At 34.5% G+C, this 20,810-nt stretch overlaps 1 protein-coding gene across 1 annotated transcript; it reads left to right on the top strand.

The window, feature by feature from the left end:
* The first annotated feature begins 690 nt into the window (after positions 1-690).
* On the top strand, positions 691-19,785 carry LOC145570354 (myosin-6-like). Its single transcript, XM_081629404.1, has 39 exons — positions 691-1,106; positions 2,605-2,733; positions 3,099-3,242; positions 4,089-4,234; positions 4,472-4,631; positions 4,781-4,839; positions 4,920-5,079; positions 5,797-5,946; positions 6,049-6,185; positions 6,290-6,436; positions 6,522-6,623; positions 8,423-8,480; positions 8,576-8,677; positions 8,996-9,033; positions 9,134-9,260; positions 9,346-9,516; positions 9,603-9,734; positions 9,832-9,941; positions 10,022-10,082; positions 10,938-11,115; positions 11,223-11,428; positions 11,875-11,994; positions 12,470-12,568; positions 14,712-14,924; positions 15,094-15,233; positions 15,356-15,470; positions 15,562-15,606; positions 15,711-15,794; positions 15,876-16,046; positions 16,721-16,867; positions 16,952-17,143; positions 17,364-17,492; positions 17,624-17,694; positions 17,773-17,872; positions 18,005-18,061; positions 18,249-18,305; positions 18,675-18,755; positions 19,004-19,086; positions 19,188-19,785. The coding sequence occupies exons 1-39, from the start codon at positions 1,104-1,106 to the stop codon at positions 19,300-19,302; spliced, it is 4,539 nt and encodes a 1,512-aa protein (XP_081485530.1). The 5' UTR covers positions 691-1,103; the 3' UTR covers positions 19,303-19,785.
* Positions 19,786-20,810: the final 1,025 nt, after the last annotated feature.

The following is a 20,810-nucleotide window of genomic DNA, read 5'->3' as shown; positions in this document are numbered from 1 at the left end:
AACACATTTATTGCATATATGCAAATAATTATAATAAAGTTTCATACATATTGGCGTAAGACATTATGGCTAATTGCATAAACTCTTTCTAAAGGATTAGCCACATTGTGCACATTGGATACCCCTGTTATGAGTTTGTAACGTCTATTATACAATACGGAGTATTTCGTATACACCCATTTAATTTAAAAGGTCTTCAATTTACATCAAAGTACAAATTAAGATATATTTTAATAAGATTAAAAAGAATGCATCAAGATTGAGTCCTAAATGATGATGTAATAGACGCCAAAATCTTTGGACCTAGACTTTAGCATATACCAAAAATTATTAATAATATAAGATCTACCCTTAATTATTTTTTATTTTGGTGCATTACAACAAATAATAAATAAACAAAATAGAATAAAGATTCAAGACACATGCAAAACGACGCGGTTTTGGCTACAACTAAACACCACCGACCCAAAAAATGTGAAATAGGTTTTCAGACCCGCGTCTAACAATTCAATTTCTGGATTCAGACAACAAAATTGGGTCCCACAATAAAGGGTATTTTCGGAAATCTTGTTGAAGGCTGCTTAATTTGTTAATTTTTGACACTTAATTTTCCCTTTTAATTAGCAGCTTCATTATTAATTAAAACTCCAAAAATCTGCAATTTGAAGGAAAAATATAAATTAGAAATAAATAAAACCCAACTTTTCTTTGCTTATAGCAGGGTTTTTATCAAATTTTCTCTCTCTTCTTGAGTAATTAATTTGGGAGAAGATTTAAGCTTTTTGGGTCCAGCATTTTATTGAAGTATTTGGGTTTAATTGTTTTTGGATTTTTTTTTTATAAAAAGTGAAAGAAAGTATTTTTAATTGAAGAAAAGTTTGGAGTTGCAGCAAACAGATTTTGGAGCGATTAGGTTGATTTGATTTTGGCATTTTTGGAGAAAAAAAGGAGGGATTTTTGAAGTTTTGATTTGGGTTTTTTTTTTTTTTTGGGAAAAAATTGGAAATTTGGAGTTTTAATGAAGTGGGATTGATTGGTAGGAGGAGGAAAAAGAAACCCAGATCGAGAAGCAACTAGGGGACTTCGATCCGAATTAAAGCAAAATGGTAATTTTTAAAAATTGTTTTTAATTATTGGGTTTATAATATTTTTTTGAATTTTTGTAATTTTGTTAATTTTAGTTGCATTTGTTTTAATTTTTGTTGATCAATTGACTGATTTATACTGTTTATTGACTTAATTTGACTGATCTATTCTTCACTTGAGAAATGTGTTTACTACATTTGAGAATGATTTGAGCTTATTTTGAATTTTATTTTATTAATGTCACGCTGCTAAATTTAGTTATTTATACATTTTGATTTGCTTGTAGTATTGCTTTTTCGATTTTAGTATGCTTATTAAAGTTGTTCCGTTTTTTTGTTTTTGTTTGTTCCGTAACTTGATATGGAATGATTTTTTCCTACCAAGTAGAAAACGAAGAATATCTGAATTGTGTGCATTTAGTATTTATTGACTAAGAAGGGTACTCAAATTATGATTTTATTCCGTAGAAGGTTGAGTACTTGAGATTAGATGAGCTGCCTAATGAATTAATTGGAATTTTGATCAGCATTCACTCCCGAGCTTGTCGAAGTTCTATATTGCTTGTGAAGTTATGATGTCGATATGATGGTATGATAGAAAGGATGAAATAGAGAAGAATTTATTATTATTCCTGGTCTTAGTTTACTGTTTCCCCTCTATACATTGTAAAAGTTTACATTTTGGTGGTGTTAGAGTTTGCGCGTAACTTGTGGAAGGCAGAACTTTTCATTGTAAAAGTTTACATTTTGGGGGCTCGGGGGCCTTTTTGAACCAAGAGTTAAGGCTTTGAAATTCCTAGATTCCCACCCTGCACCTTATGATTGGGTCATCAGTCTCTAATGTATTGAACTGTATACTTCCGGTCACCATTTGAGCACGTGCTGTATCAGTGCACCTCGTAAATGCTTTGCCTGATTTTGTGTCTCATGTAGTGAACTGTATCTTTTCGGTCACCATTTGAGAATGTGCCGATCATGTAGTGAACTGTATCTTTTCGGTCACCATTTGAGAACGTGCCGTATCAGTGGACTTAGTAAATGCTATGCCTGATATCGTGATTCTAAAAGAGGATGATCCGCATTTAGTGCTAACATGCTATATGAAAGGCATTAGTCTTACTAGCCTATTCAATAATGTTCCTCTGTAGATAACATGGCTACTCTTACCCCTTATAGTTGATTTATATCTGAACGGTGATTAATGGAGGGTCATTAGTTTTGAGTCATGATTTGATATAAAATATAAAATGTAATACACAGTTATTTTCAACTAAATTTTAAACTTTTAATGTGCTATAATGCTATGTGAAAAGCTTTAGTGACTATAAAATAGCCTTCATCTAAATATAACAAGCCTACTCTTACCTCTTTGACATTCCAATCGTATGTTCTTATTCTCTTACTTTGGTGTTTATGTTTTTTGCATACTTTATAGAAATGTTATGCTATATAAACTGATGCTCAAGTTGAGATGGAGCTATAACCCAAATGGAACTAAACATTGTTTTTGTATTTTCAGGCTGCTTCAGTCAGTTTAGCTGTCGGATCTCTTGTTTGGATTGAGGACCCTGATGTTGTCTGGATAGATGGCGAAGTAGTTGAGATTAATGGTGAAAATTTAAAGGTCCTTTGTACTTCGGGGAAAACGGTGAGTGCTGAATTGCCTGGTCTCATGGCATATATCTTAATGTATATGGCCTTGATTACAGCATAAATGATTCTTTAAAGTAGGCGTATCGTATATGAATCTTCTCTACTTTCGTGAACCATGAGCTCTACTCAATTGTGCATGTGCACCCGGCTGCTTACTTTCCACTTTAATATTTTTTGTGTTCCTTATTGTTTGTAGTTCTTTTTTGCTGGCTGTTCATGTTCAATTTTAAGAATGATTTTTGTCTTGTTAGATGAGTTTTATTGACTAAAAAAAGGGCAATGTTAATTTTTGTAAATTCTGTAATTTTATTACTCTATAGTATCCTTTATGATGAGTTTGTGCTTTCTTGTAATATGCAGGTTGTAGTTCACGCTTCAAATGTTTACCCTAAGGACCCAGAAGCCCCTCCGTGTGGAGTAGATGACATGACAAAGCTGGCTTATTTACATGAACCAGGGGTATTGCAGAATTTGAAATCTAGATACGACATCAATGAAATATACGTAAGTGTATATTTTCCTGTATAAGTGTAAATTTATAGGTATACCATACTACCATGTAATAATAGTTAGTTGTATCATTCACGTTTGTGGTGAAGTAGTTGATGAATAATGCTATCAAGTATCAACTTTAATGAGATGTGAATGTGATCACTTCTATGAATGTATCTAATACGATCTCTGTTGAATGTTTAGACCATTTTTTTTAGGCAAAATCAGCCTCAACACTCTTGAAATATAGGTTGGGTGCACCCTACACCCCGAACTTCTACTAGTTGCTTGCACACCACCAATTATTGATTGGGGTGCAACACGTGCTATTAATGGGTATTTTTTGGCACTCAAACTAAGACATTTCTGGTAATTAAAGGGTAATTAATTGCTCATTGAGACATTTCTGGTAATTAATGTTAATTGCACACTTTGCGCCTCAATCAATAGTTGGTGGTGGCTAGTGATTAGTTAAAATACGGGGTGTTGGGTGCACCCAAGCTATACTCAGGGAGGCCTATTTTGCCTTTTGTTTAGACGTCCTGATAACAAATTTTTTTTTTTTTGGGAATATTGATTTATTATATTATAACAATGGTGTTGAATTGTTGATGATGAGATTAATATTATTCTGTAATTAGATGCTATAATTTGTTATTATTTGATATGATCGTTTTATGTAGTTTGATTTGATTTCCAATAAATATTGAGGACCTAAAATAAGCTACAGAGCATAACCTTAGAATGCTGTCAACTATAGTGTGATTTAATCCCTTCCATTGCATCCAACACGTCTGTTGAAACTCTGTTGGTGATTTTTGACCTCATTGGTCCTGATAAACAACTTTGTGTCTACAGACTTATACTGGGAACATTTTGATAGCTGTAAATCCTTTCAGAAAACTGCCTCACTTGTATGACATACATATGATGGAACAATACAAGGGGGCAAGTTTTGGTGAGCTAAGTCCACATCCTTTTGCGATTGCAGACGCTTCCTACAGGTACTGTATACTGTTTAGCTTGTATAAGATATTGGTTTCTTATTGCTCTCAATCCTAGAAAGATATCAAGAGGGAAATAGGAGTTGAACCTACATGTTTCTCTCTGCAACTTCTTATTACTTACTCATTTGGGATGCTTTTGAAAAATAAAACCTGTTGGGTGATGAGTTATGGCTTATGGGACATTACTTCAGTACCTGTTTATGAAGCTCAGCATTGTGTTATATCTGCTTACAGGCTTATGATGAAGGAGGGAATCAGCCAGTCAATTTTAGTGAGTGGGGAAAGTGGGGCAGGTAAAACAGAAAGTACAAAATTGCTGATGCGTTATCTCGCTTATATGGGGGGTCGAGTTGCTGCATCTGAGGGAAGAAGTATTGAACAGAAAGTTCTGGAGGTAATAATTCTTTCCCCCTCAATCAAGTATAGCTTTAATAGGTTTAAGCTCATATCTATTATAGAGTGGAAAATGAAGTGGTAATTTGCCGTTTGACTTCATCTTGTCTGACTTATTAATGAATCTGTTCTTATCCTTGCATATTGCAGTCTAATCCTGTTCTGGAGGCATTTGGCAATGCCAAAACTGTCAGAAATAACAACTCCAGGTAATTTAATTTAAATGATTTCTGGAGATGCTATAACCTTTTGAAGCAGCATTTGTTTGATTAACGAGTAAAAAATGTAGTCGCTTTGGGAAGTTTGTGGAGCTCCAATTTGACCAGAAAGGAAGGATTTCTGGAGCAGCAATAAGAACATATTTGTTGGAAAGATCTCGTGTTTGTCAAGTATCCGATCCTGAGAGAAATTATCATTGTTTCTACATGCTCTGTGCCGCACCAACAGAGGTAAGTACATTGCAATGGCTTCCCTCTTCAATATTAGCTGTCGAAATATAAGTTAGGAAAATGTAGAAGGCAAAACTCCAATGACTTATATCAGTTTGGTAAATTCATTGTTGGCGAATACTCCTCGTTATCCAGAGCTTCTTTCTTGTCTTCATTTGACAAAAATATGTCTAAAAGATTTATTCTACATCACCTTTTGGAATGCCAGGTAGTTGTCCTATTTATGATGTCGTAGATGTTTAATCCTTGCTGTGTCACTTTTCCTTGGTAATACCTTGATGTGAGAGAGAGGGATTTTTGCCGTAGAGTGTCTTGATTTTATCATTGGCCCATATTCTGTTCTTTTATTCATAACTGGACCAAAATTGTATGATGTAAGACCTGCCAGGACACTTTGTTGTTTGACCTCCTGTTGTTTGGGCGAGGTTATCTAGCCAAACTGACCACTGTCTCTGTGCAAAAAGATTTCAGCTATTGCAGAGTCTGTCATTTCTTTTAGTCTTGATTAGAAACACATTGATTAGCATGCAGCTGTGCATTTGTAAGAACTAGATCATAGGTTTATCAGAAAATTGATACGGTCAATTTCTTTGAAGCATGCTATGCTGCTGTGTGCTACTCTAGAAACTTTATCGAAAAATATTTGCTGAGGAATTTTTGTGCATTATTACTTTTTCCTATATGTAAATTATGTTCAGTAATGGCTCTTCTTTGCAGGTTGTTCAAAAATACAAGCTGGGAGATCCGAAAACATTTCATTATCTGAATCAAACGAATTGTATCAAGTTGGAGGGGGTTGATGATGGCGAAGAATATCTTGCAACCAGAAGAGCTATGGATGTGGTTGGGCTTAGTCCTGATGAGCAGGTATTTATATTTCCTCCACATCCCCTCCCCCAGTGTGATTACCCACACTGTAGAAATTTTCATGAGTTAAATTTTTTTTTTTTTTTTTTTTTTAATTTTCAGGATGGAATCTTTCGAGTTGTGGCAGCAATTCTTCATTTAGGAAACATTGAATTTGCAAAGGGGAAGGAAATGGATTCATCCGAGCCCAAAGACGAGAAGTCTCGGTTCCATCTGCAAACGGCTGCTGAGCTTTTCATGTAAAACATGCACTTTGTTGATTTTGTTGAACACCAATTCAGGAAGAAAAAAATTTCTTCAGTGTTATCCTCAAACAGGTATTATAACATGTTATGCTGTTCAGGTGTGATCCAAAAGCACTAGAAGATTCTCTTTGTAAACGCATAATGGTTACTCGTGATGAAACCATTACCAAATCTTTGGATCCGGAGTCTGCTGCCCTTAGTAGAGATGCCTTGGCTAAAATTGTATACTCTAGGCTGTTTGACTGGTAAAAACTTAAGACTTGTGATTTCTAGTATCATGGTATTATTAGATTCTGCTCAAATAAATTCCTCTGCCATCTTATGCTGTAGGCTTGTTGATAATATTAACACATCAATTGGTCAAGATTCTAATTCAAAGTTCATAATTGGAGTGCTGGACATCTATGGATTTGAGAGTTTCAAGACAAACAGGTGCTTAACTGGTATGCCTTTACATTTTATGGTTGATGGGAATATGTATGATGGAGCATGGGGGCAGCAACACGTGCTTGTTTAGTTGAGGTCCATGGTGCACATTATGCAATGACTTACTCTGAAGTAAAGTAGACCGATAGATCTTCAGCCCTGAAGCTACTAACATTTTCTTGCTGCAATTACTTTCTCTCATAGTGATTTGCATCTTTTCATTTTGCAGTTATGCTTGTCAAATCAAATGATCATGTTGACAATAGAGAATGTGAAAAGTTTCTATTACTACAATTTTTGTTTTCTTAGTTGTTCTGTACCCCTTATTTGATTATTTCGAAATAGTTGTTTCATTTGTCCGTTTGGTAAGTTTTATGAGTTGGTCACATGGGCTGTGCTATCACATGAGCGATGCTTGTCAAATCATATGAATTGTCACCCTTGACCCATTATTCTTAAAAAACTGTGCCAATTAGAAATGGAAAATCTATTAAAAAAAATTGCCGTGTGTAATTTTTTAATATCAAATTTGATCCATATGTGGCTGAAGTTTCGAGATTTGAATTCCTAATCAAGAAAGAGCATTGCAGTAATACTGTCGTTCTGTTTTGGTATGGAATCTTACTTGGACTTGCAGTAATACTGTCATTCTGTTGTTTATTGAAAAATCTGAACAGAAGCTTAGAATTGTAAGCTGAGATTCTGAAAAGACTACAGCTTTGCATGAGATTATCTAGTAACAGTATCATTTCTGTGCAAAAGATACTGTCCTATTAGCCACTATATGTTTACGTTGGATTAATGGTGCTTATCTTAATGGAGAAGGAGTTAACTCACTTTAACTGATTTTGAATAAATTAGGTTAATGATTTAAAGGAAAACAATACATAATTGAGTCATAAAACCTTGTTGGATATATTGCGAGTAAAAGTGAACTTTATGATTTCTTTATGTGATGTTGATAAAATATTCTGAATGGAGTGACTACTTTTTCATAAATCAAAAATCTGAACAGAAGCTTAGAATTGTAAGCTGAGCTTCTGAAAAGACTACAGCTTTGCATGAGATTATCTAGTAACAGTATCATTTCTGTGCAAAAGATACTGTCCTATTAGCCACTATATGTTTACGTTGGATTAATGGTGCTCATCTTAATGGAGAAGGAGTTAACTCACTTTAACTGTTTTTGAATAAATTAGGTTAATGATTTCAAGGAAAACAATACATAATTGAGTCATAAAACCTTGTTGGATATATTGCGAGTAAAAGTGAACTTTATGATTTCTTTATGTGATGTTGATAAAATATTCTGAATGGAGTGACTACTTTTTCATAAATCAAAGATTTGTTATGCATTTATTAACTCATATATGGAAATCGATGGTAGTAGCCACTTTGTTGCTGATCATGTCATCATTAATTTGTTCATTTTATTTGTTTTATCTTTTCAGAAATTTTTTGTGGTGATTATTATTGAAATTGTTACTGTGATGATTTATGCTCTTTTGGGAAACTGAACTCTTAGCTCACCTTCTATATCTTTATCCTTTCCATGACATTGTGGCTGGGTGTAAGACAGGGAAGGAAAGAATTGGATATTACTTTTTATCTAGTTGAGTATCTAAATTAAATGTATGTATTCAATTATATGGTATTACGAAATTATGTTTAGATCATTCTTCTGTCAGTTGAAATTGCTTTCAAGAGAGTAGCTTGTAAAGTCTTACTCTTTACTTTTCTACCTGTTCCTGATATTAAATTTTGATGATTAGTCATTGTGACCACTAAGTTTGGTGCCTTTGCAGTTTTGAGCAATTTTGCATTAATCTAACCAATGAGAAGCTTCAGCAACATTTTAACCAGGTTTTGTATCAATAAGCATTTAAGCGAACATTTTCCTGCTTGAGAATTGTTCCTTCCCTCATGTTTTGGTAACACATCGAAAATATTTCATGCAGCATGTCTTCAAGATGGAACAGGAGGAATATGAAAAAGAAGAAATAAATTGGAGCTACATTGAATTCATTGATAATCAAGATGTTCTGGATCTCATTGAAAAGGTTGGTTTGCTGAATGTTCCCTGGTATTGTAATTTTTTGTACTTCTAAAATTTAAATTATTCTCTATTGAGTAGGGAACTAGGGATAGTCCTAAAAACTGAGAACGCAATCAAAACCCTTCAGTCGCTTTGTGAATGTTTGGTTACTCTTTTTTGATTTATCTTCCTCCTGTTCAGTTGGTTGGTGAATGCTTGGCTATTCTTTTGCTTTATAGGCAGTATATGATATAGCCTGTTGATTATCTTGCACTGCTGTGAATTTATACTGTGTTCTCGCAAGTAACTTCTTTTTCTTCATCTGTGAACTTCTCTGTGTCAGAAACCTGGTGGAATCATTTCTCTTCTGGATGAAGCTTGGTAAGCAGAGTGATAAATGTTTTTTTATAGACACAGGAATTTAGCATTCTCTTGATAAAATATATTTCATTTTTTTTTATGATTTTCCCCCCTTGGACAGTATGTTCCCAAGATCTACACATGAAACATTTGCCCAAAAGCTGTACCAGACATTCAAAAACCATAAGCGTTTCAGCAAGCCTAAATTAGCTCGTAGTGATTTCACTATCTGCCATTATGCTGGTGATGTAAGTCAAAGTTTTCATTGCATACGTAGGTTGGTTTCGTTAGTTATTAAGTTCTGTAGCTTGAGGGATTTTTACGTTTCTGTAGGTTACCTATCAAACTGAACTGTTCCTGGATAAGAACAAGGACTACGTTGTTGCTGAACACCAAGCACTTCTAAGTGCTTCCAGATGTTCCTTTGTAGCAAATTTATTTCCTCCTTTACCTGAAGAGTCTTCTAAGTCATCAAAGTTTTCATCAATAGGTACTCGCTTTAAGGTATGCAAATATTTTGTTATATTGCCTTATATGTATGATTTTATTTAAAGCTTGTCTTTGTGATGTTCTTTTCTCTGTTTATGTAGCAACAATTGGTTTCACTTCTTGAAACGCTGAGTGCAACTGAACCACATTACATTCGCTGTGTGAAGCCAAACAATCTTCTTAAGCCGGCAATTTTTGAGAATCAGAATGTCCTTCAACAGTTACGCTGTGGGGTGAGGATTGGGATTACATGTCCTACTTTTCTTTTGGACATCATCACCTGAAAGTGCACCGTTTGTTTGTTCTGACTTGTTGTATCTTCTGTTTTAGGGGGTCTTGGAGGCTATTAGGATAAGCATGGCTGGGTATCCCACTAGAAAACCATTTTTTGAGTTTCTAGATCGGTTTGGAATTCTTGCACCAGAAGTCTTAGATGGAAGGTAAACCATGTCTTTTCCTGTGTGTGATGTTGCTTGGAAATGAAAGTATGAAACTGATTTCTTTTATTTTTTGATTTTAGTTCTGATGAAGTCGCAGCATGTAAAAGGCTTCTTGAGAAAGTGGGACTTGAAGGCTACCAGGTACCAGAATTATGTTTTGAAATCATCGTGACTTACCTGGATGAAATGTTTTATTTACTTGTCTTGTTAGGTGTACTCTTTGTGATTCTGACATTAGCAATAGACCTAGCATGCATTTTCCAAGTCCATATGTTCCTGTCAAACTATCTTCACTATTTTTACACCGACCTGAGCTTAATACTGGTTCTATATGTCTCTTTTCCATTATACACCAGTATCTTGTTTCTGTGTGGTAGCTAATTCGTAAAAAGGGGCATTGGTTCAAAGGAGCTCTGTTTGTCTTATGGGATTGATAACAAATCTATTCTTCTTCATAACGTTTATGACTGTTTTTGTCTTCTTAGTACTTGTGAATTGCGATGACATACAGGACCATTTGCTGCTGTCATGATTTTTAAATCTATTACCTTGCATGAATTTTAATGTTTGAATAAGTGTTTATTTAATCTTTGATCTTATCATCTTATGTATGTTAGAAATCTCTGATGATATGCGAATCTCGGTTGTACAATATCTGACTATTCATTGTGGTAAAATTGGCTGGCCTGATTTAAGGTTTCATCATATAGTTAGCCTTGTAGACTTGTAGCTGCTCCTTGATACTCTATTAGCACTTTATAATCACAAGAAATTTGACCAATAACTTGTTTAAAAAAAAAAAAAAAGGATTTTGGACTTCTTAATGAATTTTGACATTGTAAAGTTTGAAAAACCCCATCTGATAGCTCTTTGAAATTGTGAATGCTACTCCTTGAAAAAAATTCTATTTGTTTTCATCATGTAGTCTTCTGTTATGGTTTGCTACTCTACTTTAATATGTTGGTTACTTACCTTAATTGCGATAAATTGTTGCAGATAGGTAAGACGAAGGTTTTCCTCAGGGCTGGTCAGATGGCTGATTTAGATGCTCGAAGAAGCGAGGTGTTGGGACGATCAGCAAGTATCATCCAGAGAAAGATCCGTTCTTATCTGGCCCGCAGAAGCTTTATCTTGCTTCGTCGTTCAGCAGTACATGTACAAGCTCTATGTAGAGGTATATTATAGCAGTGTTTCAAGCTTTGCATTCCAAGCTTCTCTGATGAACGTCTTTGTATCTACAACTCATGTATATCTGCTATAACTTCACTATTTAATATACAGGACAACTTGCCCGTCATGTGTATGAGGGCATGAGGCAAGAATCTGCATCCTTGAGAATACAAACCGCTTTGCGGATGCATCTTGCACAAAAAGCATACAGGGAAGTTTACTGTTCTGCTGTCGCCATCCAAAGTGGTATGCGTGGTATGGCTTCTCGTGATGAAATCCGCTTTAGAAGACAGACTAGAGCTGCCATATTTATTCAGGTATAAGAAGATAGTATAATTTGATACTACCTTCATTTCAGAATAATTGGCACTGTTTTAACTTTCATTATTCTTCTATTAATTTTGACTGCACATTATGCTAATATAAAAATTTCAAATGTTATCAGTATTAACTTATATTTTTACAATATCAAATTTTTATTATTTTACATATATTTTCGTGTATTAATGGTCAAATTTATTCGTTGGCATGTGTGCCCGGTCAAACTGTTTATTCTAAAGTGGAGGGAGTATTAAATTTACATTTCCAGTTTAGTTGCAGTTCATTGTGAAATTCATAAGCAGATAATGTAGAGATTTTTTTTTATTAACTTCCATTGTAGATTTGTAGAACTATCTGTGATTATAGTTAGAAGATTTCTAACTTTATCTCTTTAGCTCTTTGTAAAATTTATATTAGTGCTGATTTAATCTCTTACTTCCAGAGTCACTGTCGCAAATTCTTGGCTCGCACACGGTTCTTGAGATTGAAGAAAGCAGTCATCAGCACCCAATGTGCATGGAGATGCAAAGTTGCTCGTTCTGAATTGCGAAAACTCAAGATGGTGATTTGTTTTCCTTTTTCTGTAGTGTAACATTTATCATTGCTATAGTAACTGATGTATTGCTGCTTTTTCTGAATGACTACCTATTCTTGTTGTCTGCCTTATCCCTGGAACTTTTCCTGAATTATTTGGCCTATATCGCATTTGAAAGAAAAGAAATACAGAAACTTGCTTGTAACTTCTAGATTTTTTTTTTTTTTTTTTTTTTTTTTTTGTGGGTGGATTGGAGAAGCTGTAAAACAAATGAGAGATTCACTCATGTTACTGGTGTCTTACAGAATGCTTTTGTTTCAACTTTGTTGTGCCATTTGTATTTTTCTTCTGTGATTTCTTAAAGCCATTTGTATTTTTCTTCTGTGATTTCTTAAAGGTTTTGAAAAAATAAATTACGTTTAGTGCTGTTTAATCTGTTATTATAGATTGGGTGCTAGTTGGATCCTTGTTTATATACCAACATTTTTTTCTGGCAATGCAGGCTGCACGGGAGACAGGTGCTCTTCAAGCTGCCAAAAATAAATTGGAAAAGCAGGTTGAGGAGCTTACTTGGCGCTTACAACTGGAGAAACGCATGCGAGTTAGTTTTTCTTTCCTCTACTAGCTGTGTAGTACTTTTTCTGTTCCTTAAATATTGAAGTGTCCCTATCATGTTAAGGTCATAATTATTGCAACGTTTCTTTATTTGCTTATGCTTTCTTTTCATCTCATGATATGATCACATGGGTTTGTGTTTAATTTCTTTCTATCTCTCACATTACCTAAAATCTGTGCACCTCCTACATGTTGGCGATGTTGCACTATCTATGGAACAAATGAAGTATATTTCAATTTCAAAAACCTTCTGATTCAGCTCAATATTATTCTAGTAAGATTTGAATTGTGTTGGTAACACTGACATAAAGATTAAATTCTGATTGAGATACCGAGTACATTTATAATATGTGGAATGGGCTTCATGTCATTAACATCCTCAAGGTTGGCAAGGGTAGAGCTGTTCAGCATGCTGAACCTGGTGTAAGGCGGGGCGGGGTGGGGCATGGTAAGGGTCATCTTTTTCAGTCTGGCCTAACTATAATTTGGCTCAAGAAGATGAAAAATCTGTAATCAACTCCATGTTCAGCCATCAGTTCTTGCATCATTCTTAAACATCATCCTATTTCTTCATGAAGTGAGATCACATGCCTTTTTCTTTAACATTATTGTCAAACTTCATTAATTAAGGATAGTCATCATGTGTCTATCTTCTCTTCAGTAAGATAATCAAATTCAATTCCCTCTCTTCTGACATTGTTTTTGGCCTGTTGCCTCCATCTTCATTCTCAGCCATTTGATCTTTAGATCTTGATGCTATAACTACTATAGATTGTGACGGTGAGAATGAGATAGAAGAGAGAATAGATGTAGCCTGTAGAGGAGAAACTCTTGGTTACAATTCAAAGGAGAGAGCTAGAAGGGCAGTGAAAAGCCCACTCCATCAAAGCCTGTTTAGGGCTCCCTAAAATAAAAAGATACTGGGTCTGACCCTGAAATAATTGGGGCCGATTAGGGCTCTTACTGGGGTATCTACCCATTGTATAGATATAGGCAAAAGGTAGCATATTGTTAGGTAAAAGAGGATTGTGTTTATTAAAAAAAAGTTTGAGCAACACTAATGGGGAAGATGTTGTAACTTGTAATTTTTACTATCTATTCGTATCTGCATAGTATTGGTGGTGAACTTTGAGAAGTGACCAGATGCTTAAATCAACTTAGTAATTATTATAAAGAAATTTTACATATTTCATGGGGAAAAATGTTTTTGCGGTTGAAGTTCAATATCCTGTAGCCCTGTAGGAAGCTATAGAAGCAGGATTGATCATGAAAGAGATTTGGCTGTTAGCATTAGATTAACTTCTGGTTGAGAGAGAGAGAGTTGTAAAAGTATGGTAGATATTAATAGGACATATGAAATGTTCTTTGTGCTTAATACTGATCTGAATCAAACTTCTCTTTGTTTCTCACTAAGAGTAGTGACATAGACATGTTTAATGCTTGAACAAAAATAATGTTTCCCTCATTAAAAGACTTGATCAAACATCACACTGTTACAGACATGTGACGTGAGCCCATGGTGTCCTTGCATTACTTAAGATTGAGCAGTAAGGGGGCCTGCTCAATCTGTAAATGTAAACTGTAAATGTATCATGCTATCCATTTTTTAGAATCCTTGTTCATTACTGCTTGCTGGTAGCAGAAAGATGAAGAGATGCAGTTCTCTAATGATGTAGGATGACATTGGAAAATTATTTCACTTCATCTGCTGACTATTCGAAAGTGATAGATAATATTTGGGCTATTGCTGAAGAAAAAAAAATATTGCTTTTATATGCCTTCATCTTACTAAGTTTAGAAGAAGTTTATCCTGTTGTATCAAGCAGGCTTAAGAGCTTCCTCCTTCAGCATGCATCATCATTACTCCATTTTCCTTTCTCATCGTGTGCATTATACTATTACCAGTAGTAACGATACTTAATATCCTATCAAGTTTAGCAATTGTGGGTTGTATCTGTTAGGTGTTTTTGTGAAGAATTATTACATATGAATTGCTTTCAGGTTTTACTTGCTAAAAAAATTACAAGACTAATTTGATGATTATTATATTTTTCTGCTTTGAAAACTTATTATGTGGTTACTGCAGTTTATCCTGTTCCTTTTCTTGAGTTGGGATTTTTTGTTTGCAGTCTGATCTGGAAGAAACAAAAACACAAGAGAATACAAAACTTAAAACCGCGTTGCAGGAGATGGAGCTTCATTTTAAAGAAACTAAGGAGTTGCTTGCAAAGGAGCGTGAGGTTGCTAAGAAAGTAATTGAACATGTACCTGTTATACAGGAGGTGCCAGTTGTTGATAGTGTTGTTGTGGAGAAGCTTACTGCTGAAAATGAGAATCTAAAGGTTAATTGGTCGTGTTATGTTTTTTTTGCTTTCGATTACTATCTTGGTGTTTTTTTTTTTTTTTTTTTTTTTTTTTTTTTTTTTTTTTTTTTTTTGGGCAGTGATGTCTGAAATCCCTTTATGATATAGCCTACTGTATCTTAATTCAGTACAATCTTGTTATTGGCAGGCCTTAGTTAGTTCGCTGGAGCTGAAAATTGATGAAACAGAGAAGAAATTTGTAGAAACTAGTAAACTCAGCGAAGAACGATTGAAACAGGCACTTGATGCAGAATCAAGAATGATAAAGCTGAAGACAGACATGCAAAGGTTATTTGAGTGCTATTTTTTTTTTTTTCATGTTTGATTTCACCTAGAACTTTTTTTATACTGAATACTCATACTACTATGTGGTTTGAATATGCTTATGGAGTGGTTGTCCTTTTCTACAGACTTGAAGAGAAAATTTTTGACATGGAATCTGAAAATAAGGTCCTTCGACAACAATCATTGTTATCTGCACCTGTAAACTTAAGTTCAGGAAGTACTCCAATAGCTGTGACTCCGGTACTTTCTCTTGTCTCCTATTCATCTGTGTATCTGTGCAATCTTACTTCTCAAGTCCTGTCTTAAAATCGTTATGTTTGTTTTGCTGTAGAAATTGCCAAATGGTCACATAGTCAATGAAGATTCCAGAGTCAATGTAAGGCCTAAATTGGTTTGTTGTATTTTCTAGATTCTTACTGTATATGTTTTTTAATGTCATGTCAACTGCATTCTAAATTTGGTGCTTTATTATTTGTGTAGGAACCACAAAGTGTAACTCCTGTCAAAAAATTAGATTTTGAATCTGAACAGAAGTTTGGACGATCTCAGCTTGAGCGTCAACAAGTATGATATTGAAAATATTGGCTGCTTAGGAATAGTCATTTGTGTGGACAGTCTAATTCAGAGAATGTATCTTTGTTGCAGGAGAATGTTGATGCTCTAATAAATTGTGTGACAAAAAATATTGGCTTTAATCAAGGAAAGCCTGTGGCTGCATTTACAATTTACAAGTGTCTCCTTCATTGGAAATCATTTGAAGCAGAGAGGACTAGTGTGTTTGACCGCCTTATTCAAATGTTTGGTTCTGCCATTGAGGTAATTAAGTTATGTTACATTTGATCGATGCTCAAACATGTAAATGCCTTTAGAATCTGTTATTAGGCTGCAGAGTATTAAGGGTGTGATCGTGTGAGGCTGTTATTTCTTTCAGTTGCTATTCGAATTTCTGTTGTCAATTATATTGTCATCAGTAAAGGTTATCTGCAATTATGTTTTGAAAACCCAACTAGTGTCGTGTACGATGTTCTTTGTATCTTCCCCACTCCCTCCTTTGTTCTTCTCATTGGTCAAAATTTTGCTCAGAGATTTTAGTGAAGAAGCTGGGAAATCGCTCTGCTACAGCTGTTTTTATTGATTCGGTATCTTTAGATTCGCATTATGCATTTATGGTATTCTGTTTATTGAGATTGGCCTAGGTGAATAAAATAAAAATAAAAAAATTTGAAGGAGCTTTTGTAATTTTTTTACAGTAAAATGTAAATGTAATATTGAGTACGAAGTAAATAATAATGACAATTAGTGATCAACCATCATATAGATACTTGAAACAGTTCCCAGCAGTAGGAACAATACTAGGTTATTTTAACTATGATTCCTCTTTCTTATGATTATTCTTACTTTTTTTTTTAATAAAAATAATTGCCTTTTTTTCCTTTTAAAAGTTGTACCAGTAAATTTGGCCCGCTCATCATAAGTTTGCTGTTTTGTAGAATCAAGATGATAATAATGAGCATCTGGCTTACTGGCTATCAAATACATCGGCTTTGTTATTCCTTTTGCAACGGAGCCTCAAAGCACCTGGTGCGGCGCAGCGGAAACCTCCGCCCCCTACATCTCTCTTTGGGAGAATGACTATGGTACCTGGTTCTGATAACTAGTGATCCGAGCCTTTGTTTTGGAGTGAATATTTTCCTTGCTAACCTATATGGAAAAATTTTCAGGGTTTCCGTTCCTCTCCTTCCTCCTCTACTCTTGCTGCGTCTGCAGCTCTTGATACTGTACGCCAAGTGGAAGCCAAATATCCAGCTTTGCTTTTCAAGCAGCAGCTCACTGCGTATGTGGAGAAAATTTATGGCATTATTCGTGACAACTTGAAGAGGGAGCTGTCATCATTACTTTCCTTGTGTATCCAGGTATTCTTGTAAAACTTCTTCTAGTTCTTCCATATTACTCATCTATGTAAAGTATGTGTTTGCCTAGAAAAAGGCCTTTATGAACTACACTTATTATACGGGGGAAAGGCTGCATACTTTCACACTCTATATCTAATCTTTCGTTATTTGTTTATTATTTATTTATAAATCCTTAGTCCAGGAGTGAATTTTGTCACAAATTTGCACTGCCCTTTTTCAGGCTCCTAGAACATCCAAGGGAGGTGCCTTAAGGTCAGGCCGATCATTTAGTAAAGAGTCTGCCCCAAGTCACTGGCAGGGTATCATTGACAGTCTTAACTCACTTCTCAACACGCTGAAAGAAAATTATGTAAGCAGAGCACTCTTCTTTGCTGTGTTTCATACTCTCATTTTTATATACCCTTGCTATCTTAATCAGAATCTGTTGTGTATTGTTCGGGGCCTTGTCTTCATTTTTTTTGGAAATTGGTGTTCATGCAGGTGCCTCCAGTTCTCTGTCAGAAAATCTTCACACAGATATTCTCATATATCAACGTACAACTCTTCAACAGGTAAGTCCTGTTTTTGCACTTTCCTGTAAATGAGATTTTCTGCAACATGTGTTTTACAAGCTTGTCTGTAATGTTCAGTCTGTTACTACGTCGCGAGTGCTGTACTTTTAGTAATGGAGAGTATGTGAAATCTGGGTTAGCTGAGTTAGAACTCTGGTGTGCCCAAGCAAAGGAAGAGGTAGCCTTCTTATCTTTCACCAATTGTTTTTTAATAATCAGCAGCCATTGTCATGGTTCTTCATGTATTTACTTGCTAATTTAATTACGTGGAAATTTAAGATCTAATATCAGAATACTATTACTTTCACAGCATGCAGGTTCATCCTGGGATGAACTCAAGCACATAAGACAAGCTGTCGGGTTCCTGGTATGTTCATTTATTTATACCTGTAGTTGCCATTATGTTTAAGGAACAGAATATAATACATAAAATTTATTTTTAATTCTTTGAGTCTGCAATATGCTCTATCATTCTGTATTTCTGTGTTTGTTACTATTTGATTGGTGAAGCTCGAGTCTCGTACTTATGCAAGGATGTGCTTTTTTAATCATAGGTTATACATCAAAAGTACCGAATATCTTACGACGAAATAACTAACGATCTCTGCCCTGTAAGTCTCTTCTATCTTTGTTCTAATCTGGATATATCCTGATGAGTCTAATGCTCAGGAGCACAGGATATTTTATGGGTCACTTTGTTATTCCAGTAGTAGAAATCAAATATTCTGGCCAGATATATAGATATTTTATAAAGCTTGGAATTTTGCTATTCATCGTTCCATGGAAACATTCTACATTGTTGATCTACAGGAACTGATAGCCTTTTATTTTAGGAGTTTTAATGATTTCCTGTAGATTTTGGAAGTTGTATCATGGACTTATTCTTTCAAAATATACTTGTATAAAAGATAGGGAAAAGATAAATATGTTGAATGCACAGATTTGCTCAGTGCTGATATGTGGTTTTGGTTATGTTTCAGGTATTGAGTGTCCAGCAACTGTACAGAATATGTACCTTGTATTGGGATGACAACTATAATACTCGAAGTGTATCTCCTGATGTAAGTATTCTCTCTTTGTGGTACTCATATAACCATCCTGTGTTACTTGGACTTGCGTGCTCATGTGGTCACGAGTCTAAGTCAAAAGTGTCAAGTGTCCATACCCATTTTAGAATGTTTAGGATTGGACACGGATACTTAGAGTCTTAGAATGAAGAGTCTGAGTATCATAGCTGCCAATCTATTCCATAGTTCTTTGATCACTTAGGTGCTCATCAAACTCGTGTACCATTTCCCTTTGCCCGCAGGTTATTGGAAGCATGAGAGTCCTAATGACTGAGGACTCCAACAGTGCCAATAGCAATTCCTTTTTGTTAGATGATAGTTCCAGGTAATTTTTTTGCAAAATAAGTTACCGTTTTGATATTGTATTATCAATAATTTCACTAAAATGACTGAATCATGAAATTTATGTACGATCTTTGGATGCAGCATTCCATTCTCAGTCGATGACATTTCTGGTTCAATGCATTCAAAAGAATTTGTTGATGTAAGACCAGCTGAGGAGCTTCTTGAGAACCTCGAGTTCCAGTTTTTACATGAATGAGTTACAGAAACTCAGAACTCGAGAACATTCCTTTTTTCCATCTCTCTTGGCGCCTAAGGTGACGGTGCAATTATTTTATTTATTTGTTTGAAGTCTCCTCACGCGTGGTGTTAGATTTAGTTGATTCTTTCACACCCATCATATATATGTAAATTTTCTCATAGTGTAGGAAGGGTTGAAACTTAAAGTTATAATTTTTCTCCCTTTTTTTTGTATTGCCAATATTGGCTTATTTTTCATACAAGTATATATTTTTTATTACAAATTTCTTCAATTCATTTCTTCGCCTCCCAATATTTATTAGTACCGGGGGCAAGTTTGTTTTGTTATTTTGATCATGTTAATTAGGGTGAGATGTTGTTGAAGAGTGTACTCCCTAAATTTTCTTTTTTGTACAAAGAAACAATGCTTATATCGAAAATGTGCAATTGTAATGACAATTAATCAGCTATGGAATATGCATTTTATTATTTTTGTTGCGTACTCCTATTGAGAAGGATTTGTTGATCTTGTATTTCTGCAGAAAACGTCTTACTCGTGCAGTCGTGTGTGGTCATTGACTACCCTTAAACACGCATGATCAAGTGCTTGTCTATGACATTTTATTTGTTCTTCAAGGTGGTTTCAATCTGTTAAATTGTGTAGTAATGTCTTTTTTGCGTTGGAAAACAAGTGAATTTCTTGGACGCTTCTACAGTTCTAAGTAACCTGTTAAATCGTCTATACTGGATAATAGTAGTTTTAAGCTAAAATTTATCGTGACACTTTTGTGATAAACACCATATAAGACGGAAAGAACATCAATACACTTCGTTTCCTCAAAAAAAAAACATCAATACACTTCGTATACTGTGATTGAACATTACCATTTAAACAAAATTTAATCAAACACAATCCAAGTCTTATGAAATATGATAAAAAGATCAAAAACGTGGGATATAAATACATTTAAACAATTAAGTGATTGTAGGACCTTTGAGGAAATTGAGTCATTGACTTTGTAGTCTTGTAGACTGCAAACACTTAGTAAAAAGATTGAGACATGATGAAAGGCGTTTATTTGATCAAGTAATTTAATCTCTTGCTTTTGTGTAAAAAAAAAAAAAAAAAAAAAGATTAAGACATGTACCCTTGAACCCTTGATATTAATCAAACGCCAATTATTTTTTTTTTAATTTTTTTTTTTGTAATTTTTCAATTTTAAAATCTTTTATTTTTATAAAATTATTATTGCCCCAAATTGACTTGAGTGGCCATGAGGACTTCACATGGACTTGAGGACCCAAAAGAAAATCTCTAATATTGGACCACCCTATAGTCCTTGATTTTGCTCATGTTATTTCAACGCATTTACTAGTATATTCGGCTATAAAAATAAAAATAATATGCAATTCATTATTAATGTACATTTATAGTTGTGATTTTGACCCTATACTATATATCCATTTATCCAATTTTAAGAATGGATTTGCTCAACTTGTTAAAATTGGTCAAAATTTTGGATTGCC

Source organism: Chenopodium album, chromosome 12, assembly GCF_948465745.1.
Source record: "Chenopodium album chromosome 12, dcCheAlbu1.1, whole genome shotgun sequence".
In the NCBI taxonomy this organism is placed as follows: Eukaryota; Viridiplantae; Streptophyta; class Magnoliopsida; order Caryophyllales; family Amaranthaceae; genus Chenopodium; species Chenopodium album.
The sequence above is the reverse complement of the archived record's forward strand: the minus strand, read 5'-3'. Positions and strand labels throughout refer to the sequence as shown.

Coding starts and splice junctions, on each gene's coding strand:
- LOC145570354 (XM_081629404.1), top strand. Junction 12,569..14,711: donor AACTGGAGAAACGCATGCGA/GTTAGTTTTTCT, acceptor TTTTGTTTGCAG/TCTGATCTGGAAGAAACAAA. Junction 17,873..18,004: donor GTGCCCAAGCAAAGGAAGAG/GTAGCCTTCTTA, acceptor TTACTTTCACAG/CATGCAGGTTCATCCTGGGA.